At 38.4% G+C, this 20,454-nt stretch overlaps 1 protein-coding gene across 2 annotated transcripts; it reads left to right on the top strand.

Annotated features, from left to right (window-relative positions):
- The first annotated feature begins 833 nt into the window (after positions 1-833).
- Positions 834-16,722, top strand: LOC117986874 (arylsulfatase B-like). 2 transcript variants are annotated; one of them, XM_069502072.1, is made up of 8 exons: positions 834-1,015; positions 9,573-9,663; positions 9,950-10,109; positions 12,041-12,159; positions 13,402-13,510; positions 14,549-14,701; positions 15,169-15,837; positions 16,234-16,722. In XM_069502072.1, exons 1-8 carry the CDS (start codon positions 990-992, stop codon positions 16,611-16,613), a joined length of 1,707 nt encoding a protein of 568 aa, XP_069358173.1. In that variant the 5' UTR covers positions 834-989; the 3' UTR covers positions 16,614-16,722. The 2 variants fall into 2 exon arrangements, with proteins under 2 accessions (XP_069358173.1, XP_034829685.1); XM_034973794.2 differs by having other exon boundaries at positions 12,041-12,267.
- Positions 16,723-20,454: the final 3,732 nt, after the last annotated feature.

The raw sequence follows: 20,454 nt of genomic DNA, 5'->3' as shown, positions 1-20,454 counted from the left end.
ACTTACACAATGAAAATCGTACATTTTTTGTTCATACGTCTTGTGCTCGAAACACAAGAACTACTTACTTTCGCTAGCAACAAAACCTAATTAATTAAAGTGTCGATAAATTAGAGATAGGTACAAGTAGGTAAATGTCATAACATAATATAACAAATGAAGTAATTTGCATTATTTAACACAAGGTAAGTAAGTATACCTATGTTAAATTATGTGGGTAAAGTAATAACCTCCCTGGCGCAGTGGTGTGGGCTTTGGCCAATATTCAATGTATACCTACATTGTGGTACTCTGTGGCTGTGGCCTCAGTGACCTAACAAGACGTGGGTGGTCCCGCACTCGATTTTCAGCAGGCTCTATCACCTAAAGAATTTATTATTTCTAAATTGGTTTTGTTCCGTAGTAGGAGGTTTTTGTTGCGGCTATAGTTACTACTCTACCAGTAAAGTTGCGCCACAGTTCACGACAGTCACAGGCAGGCCTCAAAATTTATGTTCTAGTACATTTGACGCTAGGTAAGCCCTAAGGTAGCCCTATTTTTCTTTGATTTCACGTCACATAGCCTTAGTAATTGACATATCGTCGATTCAGGATTAAACCGAGAGTTCCCTCACTCTAGGTTACCTACTCTGCGCATGCTGCAAAACCGATGTTGCCAAAATTTGCGCAGTAAATTGGGTAGATCAGATAATCGGATAGAAAATACTTACTATCGATAGCCAATTGGTTTTATTGAACCCACTAACAATAGTGTGAATAATTTTGCAACAGTCCTTTGCCGCTAACCTTCAAGGCTTCAGTACTGTGTCTGCTACAGGTTTGCGTGAGCCGGTGTTCTGTAACGTAACTGCATCTGTAGCGACGTACAGGTGCTCAAGTGCGCGAAATTGTTTTATTTGTATTTTTTACAAGTGGATGGAACTTTTTATCATGGAAATGTTTTAAATATTACGCTACTTATCACGCGAGGCACTGTAGTTGCATCAAGCATGGGAAACGGAAAGGTGTTCAATTGGTAAGGCAATAATAAAGATAGACATGCTTTTTAAATGTGATTAATTTATTAATTGGTGTGTAAGATTAATCCTTCCTCTGACTCGAGCGAACCTCATTAACTGTCGTTACAAGAAAGAGTTTGAAGTTAACCATTTCAAAATCAAAATCAAAATATTTTTTAATCAATTAAATTTTTAGAAGTCTCTACATACTTTTGAATCGTCAAATGCATCTACTAGGTACTGGTTCGGAATGTTTTTTTACCGAGAAGATTTAGATTTCAGGCTTCAGCCCACCCTTTTATTATTTGCGTTATTGTAGTTTTCATTAGGTAATTCAGGGAAGATTTATGTGAGAAACTAATGTTTATGTTATGCAAATGCCCTCAGTGATAACACAGTCATATAACATCATTAGGCGCTTATCGCCGAATGTCGGCACTATTTTCTCTACGACCCCGCATTTACATAATGAAGAATATCCGCACCTTTACCTATAGGCTTGTAATAATAAATATTACATAATGAAAGTAATTAGGTTCGTAGGTATACCTAATAATAAATTTTAACATTAAAGTACTTACCTACATACTTTTTTTGTGCAGTATAATACCTAAGTGTACAAGGGTACACGAAATAAACTCAGTTAACTGATTAATTTATTCTTATTCACTTAGTACATAAACAAATATTGATAAAAATACTGGTCAAGTGTGAGTCGGACCTCGCTGTTTTAGGGTTCCGTAAGCATGATTATGAACATCATATTATGGGTACTACCCATGAAATATTTCTTTTCCGAGTTAGAACATCGCATCAAACCGTGAAAGAAAACCCCAAAAATTGTTCGTTTTGTTTTGGGTTACAAACTATTTTATTATATTCAGGCTTATTTATTGTTTAAATGCAGTAGGCATATGGTACCCATAATATACTTACTAAAATTTCATATTCCGAACTAATTTAGTTTTTGACATAGTTCCAATCACAAAAAATATGGTCTAAAACTGACAACTTTATCGGCCTCAATAAGGAAATATACTTTTTTTAAATAAAATAAAAAATATGTATATAATTCGTACTCTACTCAATAAGCCATAAACAATGATACATGCTAGGGTAAAAAAAAATCCGGCTCCTTTTTTCATGTATGGGAGCCCCCCTGAAAAATAATTTAATTGAATTTCTAATTCAATATTTGGTTTTGAGTAAACGTTCTACACCAAAATACTAAAATTTCAGGTCTGTAACTCATTTTGTCTATGAGCTAGAGATCTGTGACTGGCGGACAGACCGACGAACAGACAGCAGAGTAACATTAATAGGGCTCCGTTTTTACCCTTTGGGTACGAAACCCTACAAATGCACTTGATAAGGTGAAGATCATTTCCATTGTTTTCAGTTAATCGTGAGCAATTAAATGAAAAATATCGTCATCGTAAAATATACACGTACAGTGATGATTGCCTAGTGGTTAAGAATATGTCGGCCTCATATTCAGGGGGTCCACGGTTCGATCCCGGACCTCTAACATTTAGAGGTTTTTGAGTTGCGTTATCTATGCAACCCTGAGAGTTCTCCTTTTATCAAAAGTGTGTGAAGTTTGCCAATCCGCACTGGGCCAGCGCGGTGGCCTATGGTCTAAACCCTTGTGATTCTAATGGTAAAATCTTTAGAGCGCATTCTGACTTTGCTTAGACTTAATACGGAGTTAAAACGAGGCAGATGTAGGTATATCTCTCACATAACGTCTGTTTCGTTTTAACTCAAACTTAAGTCTGAGCAAAATCAAAGTGCGCTATAATAGATCTCACCCTAAGAGGAGACCCGTGGGTCAGCGATTAAATGAGATGAGATGGGATGAGAGAGAGATGTAATATGTATAATATCACGCGATTGAATCCATAGGTAAAACCTAGTCAATTATTATGATTATTATTGTTAGGTAGGTATGATTTTGTTTTTCAGATAAGTATAGCAGATATAGTCCGCGACAGGTTGAGATGGCAATCGGGGTAATGGGTGTGAGGCAGGGGACGCCCCGCAAACCGGGTTAGCGCCGGGGTTGTGTGGTTGTGCGGGATGTTCCATCCCCGATTGCCATTTCAACCAGTCGCTTAGATACATAGTTACCTATTCGATTTTCTACTTTCAGTAGGTAAGTATTAGAAGTTTACTAAAGTTAGTAATTAATTTTCTTAGGTACCTACCTCCTAATAAAAGTTCATTGTGACTATTTTTAGGAAAGTGGCTAGTCATTTGTCTTTATTATTATATACTAGCTGATGCCCGCGACTTCGTCCGCCTGGAATTAGGTTTTTTAAAAATACCGTGGGAACTCTTTGATTTTCCGGGATAAAAAGTAGCCTATGTCACTCTCCAGGTCTTTATCTATACCCATGCAAAAAATCACGTCAATCCGTTGTACTTGCGACGTGGTTGAAGGCCAAACCAACAAACCAACAAACAAACACACTTTCGCATTTATAATAAGGGTACTGATAAGGTCGATTAACGATTTACTAATAAGCTATACAACAATACTGTTTTACTGAAGGTAGGTATACCTATAATACCTTTGTATTCGTATCGTTGAAAAATCGTCCGAAATAGATTTCCGATTATGAAAGAAACACTTCGGCCCGATTTCACTTGGTTTTTGGTCAATATTTAAAATATATTAACATGTAATATCCTGCCTAGTAGTAAATAAATAATGCAAGATTGCATCATATTGGTTAGCCTCCTTTTTCCTGAGCCTTATTTAAACGAATGCTCTGAATTTCCTAGAAAGGCAAGTAAAGTTACAGGAAAATGCTAGTAAAATAATATTCTCCCTTTCTTTCTTTCTTAACTTTTCATTGTTGAGGCTTAGAACCCCTTCAATTAATTACATAATGATGGTGATTTTCATGAGATCATCATCATTATCAACCTGTCGCCAGCTCACAACTGCGTACTCCTCTCACAAGGAGAACGGTTTGGTCATGAACTCTAGTTGGACTCGGATTGGTAGACGTTGACGTAACTTTAACACACACCTTTTAGAACATCATGGAGAAGTTTCAGGCATGCTGCAGGCTGCAGCTCGATTGCCGTAGAAAGACAGCTACAAAGTCACGATCGCAATCACCTCTGATTGGTTGATGCTCGCTCAATATTGGCTACAATACATTGTTGTAACAACAATCCCACAAATTCAGCCAATCACAACAATTGAGATTGTAATAATGATTAATGCAGGTTTTACGAAATCGACCTACAGGTTTCCTCACTACGTTTTCCTTCACCGATAAAACAAGTGATACGAATTCATGGGATAATAATGCGAAATATTAGAAACTTGCTAATTTACGGTATATACTTGTATGTGTATTCTCGCAAGATCTCGCAAGCTAGTGGCCCTGAAACCAATTTTCCGATAGGGTCAATTTTATTTAGGAAATAATCTTTTCGTACTTTTCAAATGTAGTAAGTATTAGCTATTGCTACAAATAGCAGCATGTATGATTACTTAGTCGTTTCCAGCAGGAACATAATGATCAACCTAGTTTTTCGGGAAGTCGATAAATAAGTCGGTTTGTTGCTTTATAACATGACATAGTTTATTCCAGCGCTTCTTCTGCTTGAGGTCTTTTGACTTTACTGCTCAAGTATTAGAGGCGCTGGGATAACCTAACCCCTAGGTTTAACTGGTAATAATGTGTGGCACAGCTTTAAAAAATAAACGTTTTACTTTCCTTCTTTTCTTCTTTATAATAATTAGAGTGGACCCATTTACGCAAACAGGAACCAACCCGCAAAGTTGAATTATCAGCTAAAACTAACAAACCTTAAAAAACCTTCAGACTAGGTAGCGCGTATATTTATGTCTACACAAAAATCAAATAACTCGCTAGGTAGGTACCTATAACTCCCTATTATTTATAAGTTAATTAAGTGTAGTTTTTTAATTTTCTCAAACATTTTGTTTTCTTAAAATTTTCTGGTTTAATTTTACTATCTCTATAAAATCGTTAAATGCATAATTAATTTAAGGTAGAGGATATTATAATATTTTCTGAAATTCTATGACACGACCCACGCAAGTTACTTATTAAACGTGAATTATTTATTTCTTACACAATTCACAACAACTGATTATAATCTTTTCTTATTAAATTGACCTCTTTGTGTTCGACAATGACAACAGTATATAATTACAGAAATGCAATGCTATTTTTAATATCACAGTTTGAACTTAGTTACTACGACCTAGTTCATTTTATATTTTGCACTTATAAATTCTAATCCGATATTATTAGGTAAGTAGGGCCTTACTACTAGCCGAATGGGTAAAATCCAAAGCGGTTTCCCATTGTTCCAGCTGCTTCCCAAAAGGCCGGTCTTCAAGTCTTTTGAACTACGTAGGTACAATATTAGTTCTAATACGTCCACGTTTAAAGGCAAACCTATACATAATTCAAAATCTGAATCTCCTAAGCCATGGCGGTTTGTGATGTACCTATACTTGGTCAGTTTATCCTTTTAGGTTTACCATATTATGTATTATCGATTTTATTCTCAGTTTATTGCCGGTATCTCCGATATATATGTTATCGAGTCTACTTTCTGAACTGGTGGTGGGTAGAGTCCTTACTTGTCATAGGAGCCTTTAAAGATGCCAACGTGAAACTAACGATTTGTCAATTGTTTATCTATTGCGCAATTCTATAATGCGCAAGGGCATTGAAACCGATTATAGGTACTCGTAGTTCTGGTAAAAAAAGTGTGTGTTAGATCATTTTTACGCTGACGACCAAAATTTTATTTTATCTGAAAAAAAACTTGGCTAATAGAGGCAAGGTCATTTTCGGTAACAAAAAGACAAGTTTAGATGTCACTTTTTTGGGTGAATTCGACGTACCTGTGCTAAGTACCATCTAATTATTATTTAATCCCGTGTTGTCAATGACAATGATAGAGGTGTTAGACCTAGTCTTAGTGAGAAATCTTTAAAAAAATTTGAAATGTTAGGTATCGGCTAAACTTGATTTATGTTAGCCCTTGACTGCGATCTCACCTGGTAGAAGTGATTATGTTATTTTTAAGTAACTTCATGACATTTATTTTTCACTATATTGCCTAGATTTGCTTATTCTCAAGTTTTTAAAAACTTTTTGTACTTTTTATCGAAATTTAGGAAAATCTCGGCTTTTACCTACGGTTTTTTATTCAATAAAAGGAAAAAACTTCTGTAAATTTTACGATTGGAATAATCAGCTTCTTTTTTGAGTTTATGTAAAAATAAAAATAAGTGTGGCTTGCGAGGAATGTTGCCATTTAATCTACGATGCCAACCTTCAAGGGCGATAGTTGTTCGATGATTGCCTTCAACGCGGCTAAGGACCTACGGTCCCATATTTGGGAACCATTAATATTCAGAATACCTTTTAAAAATCCACTTGCTTGTCTGTGGTGCTATTAGGTTAGGTACAAATAAATGTAAGTAACCATGCTTCGGGAATGTAGTTTGCCGGGAAGAGCGGAATAAGTGCACACAGAGTCTGCTACAAGTCCTAGTAAGTAACTTTCAGTTTAGGTAGGTACCTATATTCTTTGTTTTTTTTTCCACACAGCTTTATTAAAGTTTTGAAAATTACCGGAAATTAGGGCATCAGGACCTACGCAGCGTACCTACAGCAATAATTTCAGCTATTATAAAGTCGAGTAAGTACACACCTATCTGTATTGGCTTTTGTCTACCAACAACCCTTATAGATATAAGTATGACTTGCCAAACATTTGTCGTCTTCACATACTGACCACGATAGGGTATTTTACCCTTTTTTGAAAACTGTTTTAATTTGATCCTAAAGTGATAATATACCACCATACAACAATTTTTTTCGATCGATAAAAATGCATTTAAGTAAATTCTGCATTTCAGCATTCATTTTTTAACGAAAGTGAAATACATTACAACTTCAATCCAGACTGACATACATAAATGTAAAAGCCTGTTAATAAAAGATTTAAAAAAAAAACTTCAATCCATGTGACGTCACAGTCGGAATTCATCATGGCGTCACTAGCTTCGTGCGTGTAGAATATTTTGTAGAACAAACAAAAAACAAATATAAATTATAAAGCAAAAACTATTAGTAGGTATTAGGAAAAAAATAATTTAAAATCTGTTTTAGAAATTACAGGTAAGGCCTTTTCATAATATTATGTTACCCCATAGTTCTCTTACTTTTAAAATCTAAAATACTAATTATTTGTTCATGAACACACTTTAATTTTTTTGTGATGTACCACAAATTCACGGTTTTCAGATTAATTCCTTTACTTGTGCGTATCACACCTACCTACCAAATTTTATGATTCTAGGTCAACGGGAAGTACCCTATAGGATTTCTGGACAGACACGACAGACGAACAGACAGACAGTCAACGAAGTGATCCTATAAGGGTTTCTTTTTTCCTTTATAGGTACAGCACCCTAACATTGAAATTTTTTAATTTTAAAAACTGAACATTTTTCGATTGCTTTTTGCGCATAGTAGGTATATTATCTTGTTTATACATTTTTAGATTTTTTCTCGCTTGTATATTAATTTTTTTTTCTTTCTATCTTCAAAAATTCACAGACAGGTGTAGGTATACAAAGGCATGTGAACCTTCGACTTTTTACCATTCACTTTTTTGAACGCTGCAATGTTTTCTTCGAACAGGTAGGCACGAGCATGTTTTGAATCGGTTAAAAATACTTAATACAGACATCTTGTTCGAATTCATTTCAAAAGACCGAAAACGACTCATACGAATAAAACTTTTGCTTTGTTCTCATGAGTAGGTATAGTCCGTGACAAGTGGTGATGGCAAACAGGGAGGTAACGCCCCGCACACCCGCACATCCCCCGCGCTAACCTGGTGCGGGCGAGCGCGGGTGACGTGCGGGCGTGCGGTGCATCCCCCCGCCTCATACCCCGATTGCGATCTCAACCTGTCGCGGACTATTACTATAAGTACTTTCAAAAACACAATGACAAAACTCCAATGGGCACTGGAACTCCCAAATAGCATTTGTGGCAGTTTTAGTAGGTAGGTATCTACTTATAATAAAGCTTTGACTGAAAAGTTTTTAACTTAACTTATTTGTAAGTCACAAAACTTGTAGAAGTTGATTTGGACACAATGCACAGTCGTTGCGTTAAATTGCGGAAGTTACTAGTTGCCAGTGGACAATTGGCTTTAGACTAATCACTAGCTAGAGGGATCTAACGGAATTCTGCGGCGCGGCGGGAAAAAACTGCGTGGACAAAGACACCAAAGAAAAATTTTGTGCTTGTTTTCCTCCTAAGAAGCCTTGATAGGATCTGAACTCTTTTGATATATCCTCGAAAATTTTTGTTCATTATAAAACAAAGTAAAATATTGCCGTCGTGAGAATAGCTTCTTTCCTCGATTCTGTCATAAGATTTTACTATAGGTATTCGTGTTCTTAAACGCCTAGCTCGTCATCACGAGACAATTAATTTTCTTGGCACACTTACATTTTATTACTTTGTACTCTTTTACTAAACTAGTACTTATTATTATGAAAGTGTAAACACGAGATCAGATTAATTGCTTACCTATTAAAGTGTTTATATGCAATAAATTCGATTAAAACGGGTTGCAAATCAGCTACCTACATTACATAGACCACCGATTAGGTGGTCTGTTCATACAATATTTTAAAATGTCATACGGAAACACGCATGCAGGGCATGTTATTGTAAAAACAGGTATAATAACACGAATTGATATTAAATATGCAATTTGCATTTAAATATCCCACAAAAAAAAATGACATCAGCACTTATTAATGTTAGACTGGATTTGGAAACCTTGAAGAGGTCTCAACTCCTTACGACTTGACCAGACTTACAAAATGTAGCCCTGGATCCCCGACTGAGAATCAAATCTGGGACTGCTTAAGTAAAACTACCTACAGGTCACAACAACGTTGTGGTAGAATTTTCTAAAAATATTCGTATATAGAGCTAGCTATGTTTCGTTCGCTATTGACTTTAGAGACTCTGGCGACATGAAAATATCTATCAACAAATTATTGCGGGATGTTTCATACTTAGTGTTTAATAAATATTGCTTCTTGTGGTGACAGAAGGGCTGGCTAATTTTATTGTACAAGGAATCAGCCTGGTTGTTCAACGCGAAAACAGGCATTATCTTTGTTACCATTCCACGCGAGCATTTCTTGTGACAGTAGATATTTAAGAATGACCTTTTGCAGAAGCAGTTGTGCCGATGCGCAACCGGTTTGTGGGCGTCATTCAGTACAGTTCACGACAGGAAACAAACAAAGGTCGAGGCTTCATCTATACTGGCAGGCGCAAATGTTACGGTCTACATTTGGCGCTAGGTACTAGATTATATCAAATATTAGGCTATTGGTGACGTCGAAGATTTCATCCAAGCTCGACGTTTGTTATAAGTTCCTTGTCGTGAACTGTGACAAAAGTCTGAAATTTTTGCTGCGTAACAATATTTTTTTTTTGGTATGAGTTGTAGATGTATTTTCTTTTTCAGGGGCGGCTGGTGGATTTCCCTGAGTCTACTGTATGGAAATGTGTGGTCTTACACGCGTCCTAATATTGTGTTCATTATGGTGGATGATATGGTATGTATCTATCAAATGTTATGCGATTTTTATTACTTACGATGTAGGTTGTAGGTAAATACTCATCCTAATCCTAATTGTTGTTGTCTTACATATTATAAACTAGCTGATGCCCACGACTTCGTTCTCGTGGATTTAGGTTTTGAGAAATCTACTCTGAAAACTTCAACCCTCTAACTATTACGGTTCATCAACGCTGACAGACAGGCGGAAGGGCAGTGGAGGCTCAGTAATATGGTCCCTGGCACCTTTCGGGTACGGAACCCTAAAAAGAAACTTTTTACAGGGGTGGAACGATGTGTCATACCACGGATCAGACCAGATATTAACGCCAAACATCGATGCTTTGGCCACCCGGGGAATAGTTCTACAGCAGTATTACAGTGAGGCGATCTGCACGCCTGCGCGGTCAGCGCTGCTCACTGGCAAATATCCCATGCGGACAGGTAAGTCTTTAGTCATCATCATCATCATTATGATCAACCCATAGCCGGCTCCCTACTGATCCTCTCAGATGAGGCGAGGTCTCCAGCTAAGCGGAGAGGAGAGGAGATGCGTTTCTAAGTCCGACACAGGTCGAGATGGCAATCGGGGAGGAAACGCCCCGCACACCCGCATAGCCCCTGCGTTAACCCGGTGCGGGCAAGCGGGGGTGAAGTGCGCGTGTGCAGGGCGTGCCCCCGCCTCATACAGCTATACCCCGATTGCTATCTCAACCTGTAGCGGCTCATAGTCGACCAATCAGATTAAGACTAGATCAGATCTGATTAATAATTTATTTTATACTATGTAGAGACGAAGGTCTGGCACGCGCTGGCTCTCTCTCTCTCTATTACGACCATTTCTAAATTTCAATGTAGGTACTCCACCAGTAATGTTATAAAGTTACCGTAGCGAATTCTTTAAAAGCTGTGAAGAAATATGACTATCGGTTCTACACGCTTTGCGCTTTCCAGTCTGGTGTAATTTAGAGATCGTTACAACCTCCAAAGGTAGTATAATAACATGTCTTTGATGGTGTAACGGTAATGCGCAATTACATTATCATTTTGTTTTATTACCTCTGTTGTCCGGTGTGGTGGGATGCTCGCTGTGCCCGTATAGGCCCGGTTTCCACCGAAGTGGAGCAGATAGATGTGTATAATCTACGAATTGTTATTCGACCTATCAAATTTTTAAGAGATGACTTGATATTTTTTTTTGTCGTCTATTAAAATGGGACCGGAGCGGAGAGGAGATATGAAAAAATTATCATGACGTCATTTTTTACAAATCTGATTGGTTGATTGTACACATGTCCTCTCCACTCCGCTTAGTACAATTTATCAAGATTAATCACAGTAAAAACATATTAGGACGGGTTAAGTAAATTCCCACACTGCTCTCAGATTAGGTACCTATCGTTCGGGTTTTATTTTTGAGACTGCTTCATCACTTAAGAGGATACTACTCAATATTATTACCTACTACATCATCGCTACTCTACCTACCACACCGCTTAAAGTAATAGTGTTTGACATTTTCATACAAAACTTGTATGAAAATATCTTGGATGGAAAATATCAAAACAATATTGATGGCCCCAGGGAAGACTCTACCTTAACTCAAGCCTAACTTTAATAAATTAAAAAAACAGGGAGATGTCATTGATCAATAATGGGTACCAGGCTATAAAATTCCTATTCAATGGGGAGTAAGACAGGGAGATATCGAAGTTGTTCAAGAATACAACTAAGTACCTAGGACAAGTAATACAACTTGGTTGAAACAACTTCGACAAGGAAACTGACAGAAGTATAAGTACAGCTGGGCTGGGCAGCATTTGGAAAATTGCGTCAAGTCTTCAATTTGTCGACACCCCAAAGCCTAAAGATGAAAGTTTTTAATGAGTGTGTCCTACCTGTGATGACGTACTTATGGCGCTGAAATGTGGACACTGACTGTTGGCCTTGTACACAAGTTCAAAGTCCCTCAGCGTGGTATGGAGCGGGTTATGTCTGGTATCTCTCTGAGGGACAAAATCCGTAACGAGGAAATCCGTAGGAGAACCAGAGTGACCGACATAGCTCAACGAATTAGCCAGCTGAAGTGGCAGTGGGTAGGTCACGTCTGCCGCAGAACCGATGGCCGATGGGGCAGACGTGTTTTGGAATGGAGACCGCGTATCAGCAAGCGCAGTGTGGCACGTCCTCCAACCCGCTGGACTGACGACCTTAAGAAGGTAGCGGGAAGTGGGTGGGATGAGGAAGGCGGAGGATCGTATGTGGCGTGCTCTTGGGAAGGCTATGTCCAGCAGTGGACGCAAACAGGCTGATTGATGAGACTATAAAATACTTGTTACAAATTTACTCAGTATTTAAAACTATTATTGTTGCAGGGATGTACGGAATACCTCTTGTCAACTCTGAGGATCGAGGTATACCATTGACTGAGCGACTACTTCCAGCATATCTGAAAGACCTAGGTTACAGCACACATCTGGTAGGGAAGTGGCACGTAGGTATGTCCAGGCGGCAGTACCTCCCCATGGCTAGGGGGTATGACTTCCATTACGGCATGCGAGGTGGCTTCGTTGACTTCTACACATATAATAAAGTCGAAGTTGTGAGTGAATCTATACTTTTATGCTAATAAATAAAGTTGAAGTGTCTGTCTGTAATTTCGAAATAACAACCTCGTTATTTGAACTGTAGGTACGAGTACCATAACCGATTCACACGTTTTTAAAATTTTTGTCTCTCTGTCTATCTGTGAACGGGCTAATCTTCGAAACGGCTAAACCTATTTTAACGAGACTTTCACAGACAAGTAGAGGATTAATCAATGAGTAACATAGGCTACTTTTTAACCGACTTTCAACTTTCAAAAGGAGGAGTTGTGTTTTTCTACCTACATACACCGAAATTTCCGAGATTTCTGAACCAATTTACGTTATTTTTAGGGATAAGATCTTATAGGATCACTTTGTTGTCTGTCTGTCTGTCGGTCTGTCAAGAAACCTACAGGGTACTTAACGTTGACCTAGAATCATGAAATTTGGCAGGTAGGTAGGTCTTATAGCAGACATTAGGGGAAAAATCTGAAAACTGTGAATTTGTGGTTACATCACAAAAAAAAAATTGCGGTCATAAACAAAAAATTGGTATTTTAAATTTTCAAAGTAAGATAACTTTATCAAGTGGGGTATCATATGAAAGGGCTTCACCTGTGCATTCTATAACAGATTTTTATTTATTTTTATGCATCATAGTTTTTTTTTTTTTTTAAAGAATATTAGCCATATTAAATGACTAATATTCCCCTTTCCTCTCCAATTAAGCGTCAGGCTTGTGCTAGGAGTAGGTACGACAAGAGTGCAACGGGCGGGATTTGAACCGTTGACCGGTTTTCAGTCCACTCCTATACCGGTTGAGCTATTGAGGCTATAATTATATAATTATCGTGCAAAAATACGACTGTAGTACGGAACCCTGACTCGCACTTGGCTGGTTTTTTCTTTAATCGCAAGATACGCAAGTTGAGGCGAAAATTTAAATTGATAGAGCTAATACACAGTAGGTATATTGTAGGTATAATCTCTATAACCTAGCCTAATTTTTCTTCTCAGTGGATCTATCACAAGGATCGTGTACGGTGTAGCAGGGTGAAAAACCTTAATTCATATATACTTGTAATATATCTTATTATGAATATGTGCATAGTAAGTAGGTATATTAATTTTGTATTGCTTTGTTATAGTTCCCAGGTGGCATGCAATATTTCGGACTAGATATGTACGATGGCGACGTTCCCCAAGATGAGGAAGAACGGTATAGTGTTGATGCACTAACAGACAGGGCCATATCGAGTAAGTGCCAAACTTAATTATTAATTACTAGCTGATGCCCGCGACTTCGTCCGCGTGGAATTGCGCTTTAAACTATAACATATACATAATAATAGGAAAGGAATTGTAAAGCTGACCGCAACGAATGTTTAGGTGTGTTTCATGACAATGATTTTTGTACCACAAACCATTTGCACATGGTTTTCAACTGCACGTGTAAATTCCACAATACATTCCACTGTTTTAATATTAATTATAACAATTAATTAACAATGTGAGCTTTTAACTTAAAATTGAGCGCTAAATATAAAGGCATTCATTAAATCGTTCTATAATTCATATTTCATACGCATCATTTATTAACTGAACACCACATAAATGTTAACTTTATAAATAAACGAAAAAAGATGAAATATAGGAATATTATTATCTACATAATAATATAAAAGGAAAAAAGGTGACTGACTGACTGACTGACTGATCTATCAACGCACAGTTCAAACTACTGGACGGATCGGCTGAAATTTGGCATGCAGAATGCAGATAGCTTTTATGACATAGCCATCCGATAAGAAAGGATTTTTGAAAATTCAGCACCTGAAGGGGTGAAATAGGGGTTTGAATTTGTGTAGTCTACGCGGACGAAGTCGCGAGCATAAGCTAGTTATTCATATAACTAAATGATATCCCCGACTTCGTTCGCGTGCATTTAGGCTTCTAAAAATCCCGTGGGAACTTTTTGATTTTCCAATCCCCGGGATGCAAATTATCTCTGTATTTTTCGTCAAAATTAGGTAAACGGATGGACCATAAAACAGTTATAGACAGACAGACAGACAGACACTTTCGCATTTATATTTTATTAGTATTAGTATTAGTAATGTATTAGTTAGTAGTAGTAGTCATTTTTCCAATCACACTAATTAAAAACAACAAACCTCAAAATTATGGTAGACCTACCTGCATACCTATTTGATAAAAGACCTCACGACGCTCGAGTAATTCCTGTTGGGCTCCCCTACTGTATTACTGTAAGTAGGTACTTAATTTTCTTTTTAGTTATCCAGAAGTACAACGAATCTCGTCCGATGTTCTTGCACCTGGCGCATAACACGCCTCACGCCGGCAACGAAGGCGGTCTGTTACAACCGCCGCTTCACTCACCCGTGAAGAGTCAGCACATTGCTAACTCAAACAGACGACTTTATGCAGGTACCTATATACTAGCTTTGACTTTCCTGTTCATAGATATTCTATATTTTTTTTATTTATTAAATTACAAGTTAGCCCTTGCTGACTGACTGACTGCGATCTGACCTGGTGGTAAGTGATGATGCAAACTAAGATGGAAGTGGGCTAACTTAAAAGGGGTATAGTATCCTTATCAGTTTCTACACAGCATCGTACCGGTACGCTAAATCGCTTGGTGGTATCTAGCCCGGGTCGTAACCTCCACCACCTCATTCCCCACCAGCCAGACCAGAGACAATTTAGAAAATGAGAAATTACTAAATTGCCCCTGCCAGGAATCGAAACTGGGACCTCCCACTTATAAGACCACAGAGCTCACCACTGCGCCAGGAAGGTCGTCAACATAAGTATATACATATAGGAATATATTTTAACTCTTTTCTTATTTCACTATGTAACTAAACACTTGCCAATATTGTTCTTTCCAGAGATGGTGAGACATTTAGATTGCAGCATCGGTAGAGTTGTAACAGCACTTGCAGATAAAGGGATTTTGCAGGACACCATAATAACGTTCATGTCTGACAACGGAGCTCCGACTGTTGGACAATTTAATAATTGGGGCGTCAATCTGCCTTTTAGAGGCAAGAAACAAACTCCATGGGAAGGAGCGGTTAGAGTGCCAGCTTTTATTTGGCATTCGTCATTTAAGCCCAGAGTATGGCGAGGACTTATGCATATAACCGATTGGATGCCAACTCTTCTGGCAGCCGCCGGAGGGGAATTAACAAAAGATATAGATGGGGTGAATCAATGGGACGCTATAGTAAATGATGGAAAATCTCAACGTAAAGATGTTTTGATATCTTTCGATGACAGTGTTCCAAATACTTATGCCTCATATAGACTGGGTGATTATAAAATTATAGTTGGGAATGTATCAGGTTTAAGTAATGGGTATTATGGTGCCAATTTTATGGCTAATAAGGCTCCCCCACCTGACTATTTTGCCGCTATTAGGTCTTCTGAAGTGGCAAAAGTTTTTGAAAGTTATGGAATATGTTTGGATTATGACGAAGTTATCAAAATGAGGAAAGCAAGTACTATCAAACAATTAGATAGAGTTCAAGATCTGATCCCCTGCGAACCTACTCCTAGTAAGTATTGTTTGCATAAACATTTCCAAAGTAAAATTTATTATACGTGAATACTAATTATATTATAAAATGCGAAAGTGTGTTTGTTGGTTTGTCCTTCTATTACGTTGCAACGGAGCAATGAACTGACGTGATTATTTGCATGGTTATAGTTACAAACCTGGAGAGTGAGATTGGCTACTTTTTTGTTCCGGGTCAATAAACGGTTCCTGCGAGATGGCATGCCATTTTGTACGCTTTTGTTCTTCATTCACGAAGCAAAAGATAACAGATTCACGAGGATTTTCACATGAATATAATTAAAGATCTGAAACGTGACAAAGACTACTTTTTACCCAGGATAACAAAGATTTAGATTACATTATCTAGTGTTTCATAGATTTATTTTCATTTCAGCTCGAGGCTGTTTATACAATGTTCTGCAAGACCCTTCGGAGGGTCATGATCTTTGGGAACGAGGTATCAAAGTTGCCACTTTACTCACAAGCAGGTTGCGCGCCTTATGGTCGCAGCGAGTGAGACGTGTACCCACAGTAATAGACCCACGATCTGACCCGGCGAATTTCGGATACAGGTGGCTTCCATGGCTGAATGATACTGTGCTCAGTGATAATCAAAATGATACAACATCAACTCAAAGTGTATCTGCAAGTGAACAATCTTTATTACCAAATAGTAACAGTGCTCCTTCCGACAGGACAGTTGCTTCAGTAATAGGCTGTGATAATCCTACAGGATTCATGAACTTCTTGTGTGTATTAAGGAGTGTCGTCTAGTTCTGAATTGGTTAGTACCTACTTATACTATAAGTAATGTGATTTATTGATCTTAATTAGGTACCTACTGCTAGTAATATTTTTATGTAAATAAATTTTGTTATTATTTAAACTACTGCCCTGTTTCATTTATATGTTTCATGATGCTTCTTATTATATTAATATAACTAACTATATTAATATAATAAAATATATATTTACATTAATATGACTTCCCTATTTGTGTAGTCCACGCGGACTACACCAAATTCTTATTGTACCTTACGCCCTTAGGGGCTGAATTTTCAAAAATAATTTTTGACTGATCTATAAACGCACAGCTCAATCTACTGGACGGGCCAGGCTGAAATTTGGAATTTGGAAACGTGGACATCCACTAAGAAAGGTTAAAAAAAGTAAAATACTTAGGGGATCAAAACGTGTGTAGTCCACGCGGACGAAATCGCGAGCATAAGCTAGTTTTTTCTCAAATTGTCTCTATATTTTAGCGGTGCGATTATATTCATATGTGTCAACACTGATAAAATACAGATGTACGAGTTGTGTGACGCCATATTGTAATCGACTATGTTGTTACATATTAAATAGATTATAAAATCGGTCATTGACCTCTATACCTACTAATATTATAAATACGAAAGTGCGCGGCCCATCTACTTCACCGATTTTGACGGGTAGATAGTTTGCATCACATAACGGCTACTTTTTATCCCTAAAAATCAAAGAGTTGCCACGGGATGTTTAAAATAATAAAATCCACGCAGACGAAGTCGCAGGCATTATCTAATATCCACATAGTTAAGTAGTTATATTAATAAATTCACATTATTTGATATGAATGTTACTTACATAATTATGTTAAAGGCCATTGCCCAAGTGACTATGGGACTCAGTATCGCTACCAAATAAGTTGTCCACTAATAAAATAGAGCTTAATTTTTAGGATAGTTTTATTACATTTAATTACACATTTAAAAAAAATCTAAACCTCCGGATTCCGCAGAAATATGGTGAAGAACGACCTCCGAAATTAGAATTTTCGAAACTGTTAATTCGCTGCTAACTTACGTTTTACTGAAATATTTCGCTTTATTAAATATATTTCTAAAGAAATCTATATTATAGAAGCCTCAATAGCTCAACAGTTAAAGGTGTGGACTGAAATCCGAAGGGTCGCCGGTTCAAACCCCACCTGTCGCACTACTGTCGCACCTACTCAGGTGGCACAAGCTTGACGCTTTCGTCCTACGTCGGCAACGATGCGGCAGCATTCTATAGAACGCGACAGGTCAAGATGACAATCGGGGTGACGTGCGGCTGTGCGGAGCGTCCCCAGCCTCATACCCCGATTGCCATCTTGACCTGTCGCATACTATGGGTATCCGCTAGCTGCGCTCTGGCATTGGTAGCACACATATAGGCACCGCGTCTAGCCGTGACGTGTAGAAGGCCTCGCGCTCACGTGGAACACCTAAGCCCGCAGCGATGCACGCGGCGTCATGCCACAGCGAGGCGTCACCTATACAGAATACATAACTATATTATGTTAAACATTGCTTTTAATCAGTTAATTAAGTGAATTGAATGATGATAAGATAGGTATACACACCTCGTAAGTTGTGTAAGTTATGTGTGTTTTAAGCAATTAAATATCACTTTCTTTAAAGGTGAAGGAAAACATCGTGAGGAAACCTGCATGCATTCACTATACTGTCCTGAAAGATGTGTGAAGTATGCCAATCAATCCACTTGGCCAGCATGGGAGATTATGGCCCTTCTCACTCTGTAAGGAGACCCATGCTCTGTAGCGAGCCGGTGATGGGTTGATCATGAAGATGATTAAGTAATTACTAGTTACAAATCGAAATAACACATACAGAATACATAACTATATGTTAAACATTGCAACATGTACAGATAATAGTTCATACAGTACAGATTGAATGTACTGTATGAACTACTACTACTGTTTTGTCTGGTGGGAGGCTTCGGCCGTGGCTAGTTACCACCCTACTGGCAAAGCCGTGCCGCCAAGCGATTTAGCGTTCCGGTACGATGCCGTGTAGAAACCAAAGGGGTACAGGTTTAATAAAAACTGCCATACCCCTTCCAGGTTAGCCCGCTATCATCTTAGACTGCATCATCACTTACCACCAGGTGAGATTGCAGTCAAGGGCTAACTTGTATCTGAATAAAAAAAATAAAAAAAAAAAGTACATAGTATAGGTACTATGACTGGTAAAATACAGGTATTTAAGCGGGTAACATATCTGCATATGCCACTTCATCTGTATAGGCTGTCTAATGGGTAAGTAGTACTTTTCATTATTATACATACTGTTGCCGTCCATATCTTTGTTATTAGGCAATTCGAATAAAACTCGATTTTGTGATCATGAATTCATTTATTAGGGTATTTGCTATATAGGATCTTAAGGCGCGTAAGACATAACTACACCGACGAGTACATGAGCATAATAATTAACAAATAACCAATCATAAACTACGAGATGGACGCATGCGCAGCAAGCGGTTTCGTGCAACAGGTGTGACCACGGTGTGGCTTATATAAGGCAAGGAACCGTTGTCTTGCAGCTCAGTTAGCAGCAGTCAGCGGCGCAGCGCGGAGGTCCCGTCCATACATCGGAGCACTCGTCTCACTAGTCACTACAGCTTCTATATAAGGAACGTGCGATCAAAATGTAGCTCAGTCAGGCGCCAAGCGGCGCGGTGCACGCACGCATCAGTGGAGATGTCCGGACCTGCTACACCGCTCCCCCATCAGCGAAGCGTTTGGGTTGTTTAGAGACTCTTCCGTATCTTGTTATATAAGCGTAGTTTTTAGTTTGTTGTGCTTCTTCTTGATCGGGGTTCTTTATGACGTATGCTGGTTTCAGTCGATCGATAGAAATAGTTATTATCTTGTTTTTCACACAGATCTTGAAAAATTTTGCACTTCGCTCGATGACTTGAAACGGGCCGTCGTAGGCGGGTGTGAGTGGCTTGCTTACTGCGTCGTGTCGTATGAATACATGTTCGCATTTTAAAAGGTCTTGGGGAACAAATATTGGACGACAGTTTGGCTTCCTTTGCTCTTGCGATTTTCTTATTGCGTCACTTATATTATTCATCAGTTTCAGGTTGGGTTCGGTTGAATTAGTGTTCGCTGCAGTATAGAACTCTCCTGGCAAGCGAATCGTCTGTCCGTATAATAACTCTGCTGCACTGTGCCCGATATCTTCTTTGACGGCTGCGCGAAGTCCCAATAAAACGGTAGGTAGTTCGTAAGACCAGTTATCTGCATTTAGGCGTGTCGTTAATGCGCATTTCAGGGTTCTGTGCCATCTTTCAATGATACCGTTGGTCTGCGGATGGTAAGCTGTGGTGCGGTTTTGTTGTATTCCCATACGTCGTGCTAGATTCTTAAATATGTCACCCTGGAATTGCCTCCCTTGATCTGTTGTGACCTTTTCCGGTGTCCCAAAGCGGCTTATCCATACTTCATAGAATGCTGTCGCTACGGTTTCTGCTGTTATATCCATAATAGGGCAGGCTTCAGTCCACCTTGTTGCTCGGTCTATCATAGTCAGGCAATAACGATACCCGTTTGATATGGGTAGTGGTCCGATGATATCCATGTGCACGTGTCGTAATTTTTCTGCGAACTCGAAATGTTCAAGGGGTGAACGGACATGTCGTTGCACTTTTGATTTCTGGCAGGGTATGCAGGTTCGAGTCCATTCGCTCACATTTTTATTCATGCTGGGCCAAAAAAATCGTGCAGTGACCAATCTCCTTGTTCCTCTAACGCCCGGATGACTAAGCTCGTGAATTGCTTTGT

This window comes from Maniola hyperantus, chromosome 12, assembly GCF_902806685.2.
Source record: "Maniola hyperantus chromosome 12, iAphHyp1.2, whole genome shotgun sequence".
NCBI lineage: Eukaryota > Metazoa > Arthropoda > Insecta > Lepidoptera > Nymphalidae > Maniola > Maniola hyperantus.
The sequence above is the reverse complement of the archived record's forward strand: the minus strand, read 5'-3'. Positions and strand labels throughout refer to the sequence as shown.

What these genes read in the sequence shown, in the direction of transcription:
- LOC117986874 (XM_034973794.2), top strand. Translation starts at nt 990, where the DNA reads ATGGGAAACGGAAAGGTGTTCAATTG. An exon ending in AACGGAAAGGTGTTCAATTG is followed by an intron (nt 1,016 to 9,572) that starts GTAAGGCAATAA and finishes TTTCTTTTTCAG; the next exon opens with GGGCGGCTGGTGGATTTCCC. An exon ending in CAAATATCCCATGCGGACAG is followed by an intron (nt 10,110 to 12,040) that starts GTAAGTCTTTAG and finishes TTATTGTTGCAG; the next exon opens with GGATGTACGGAATACCTCTT.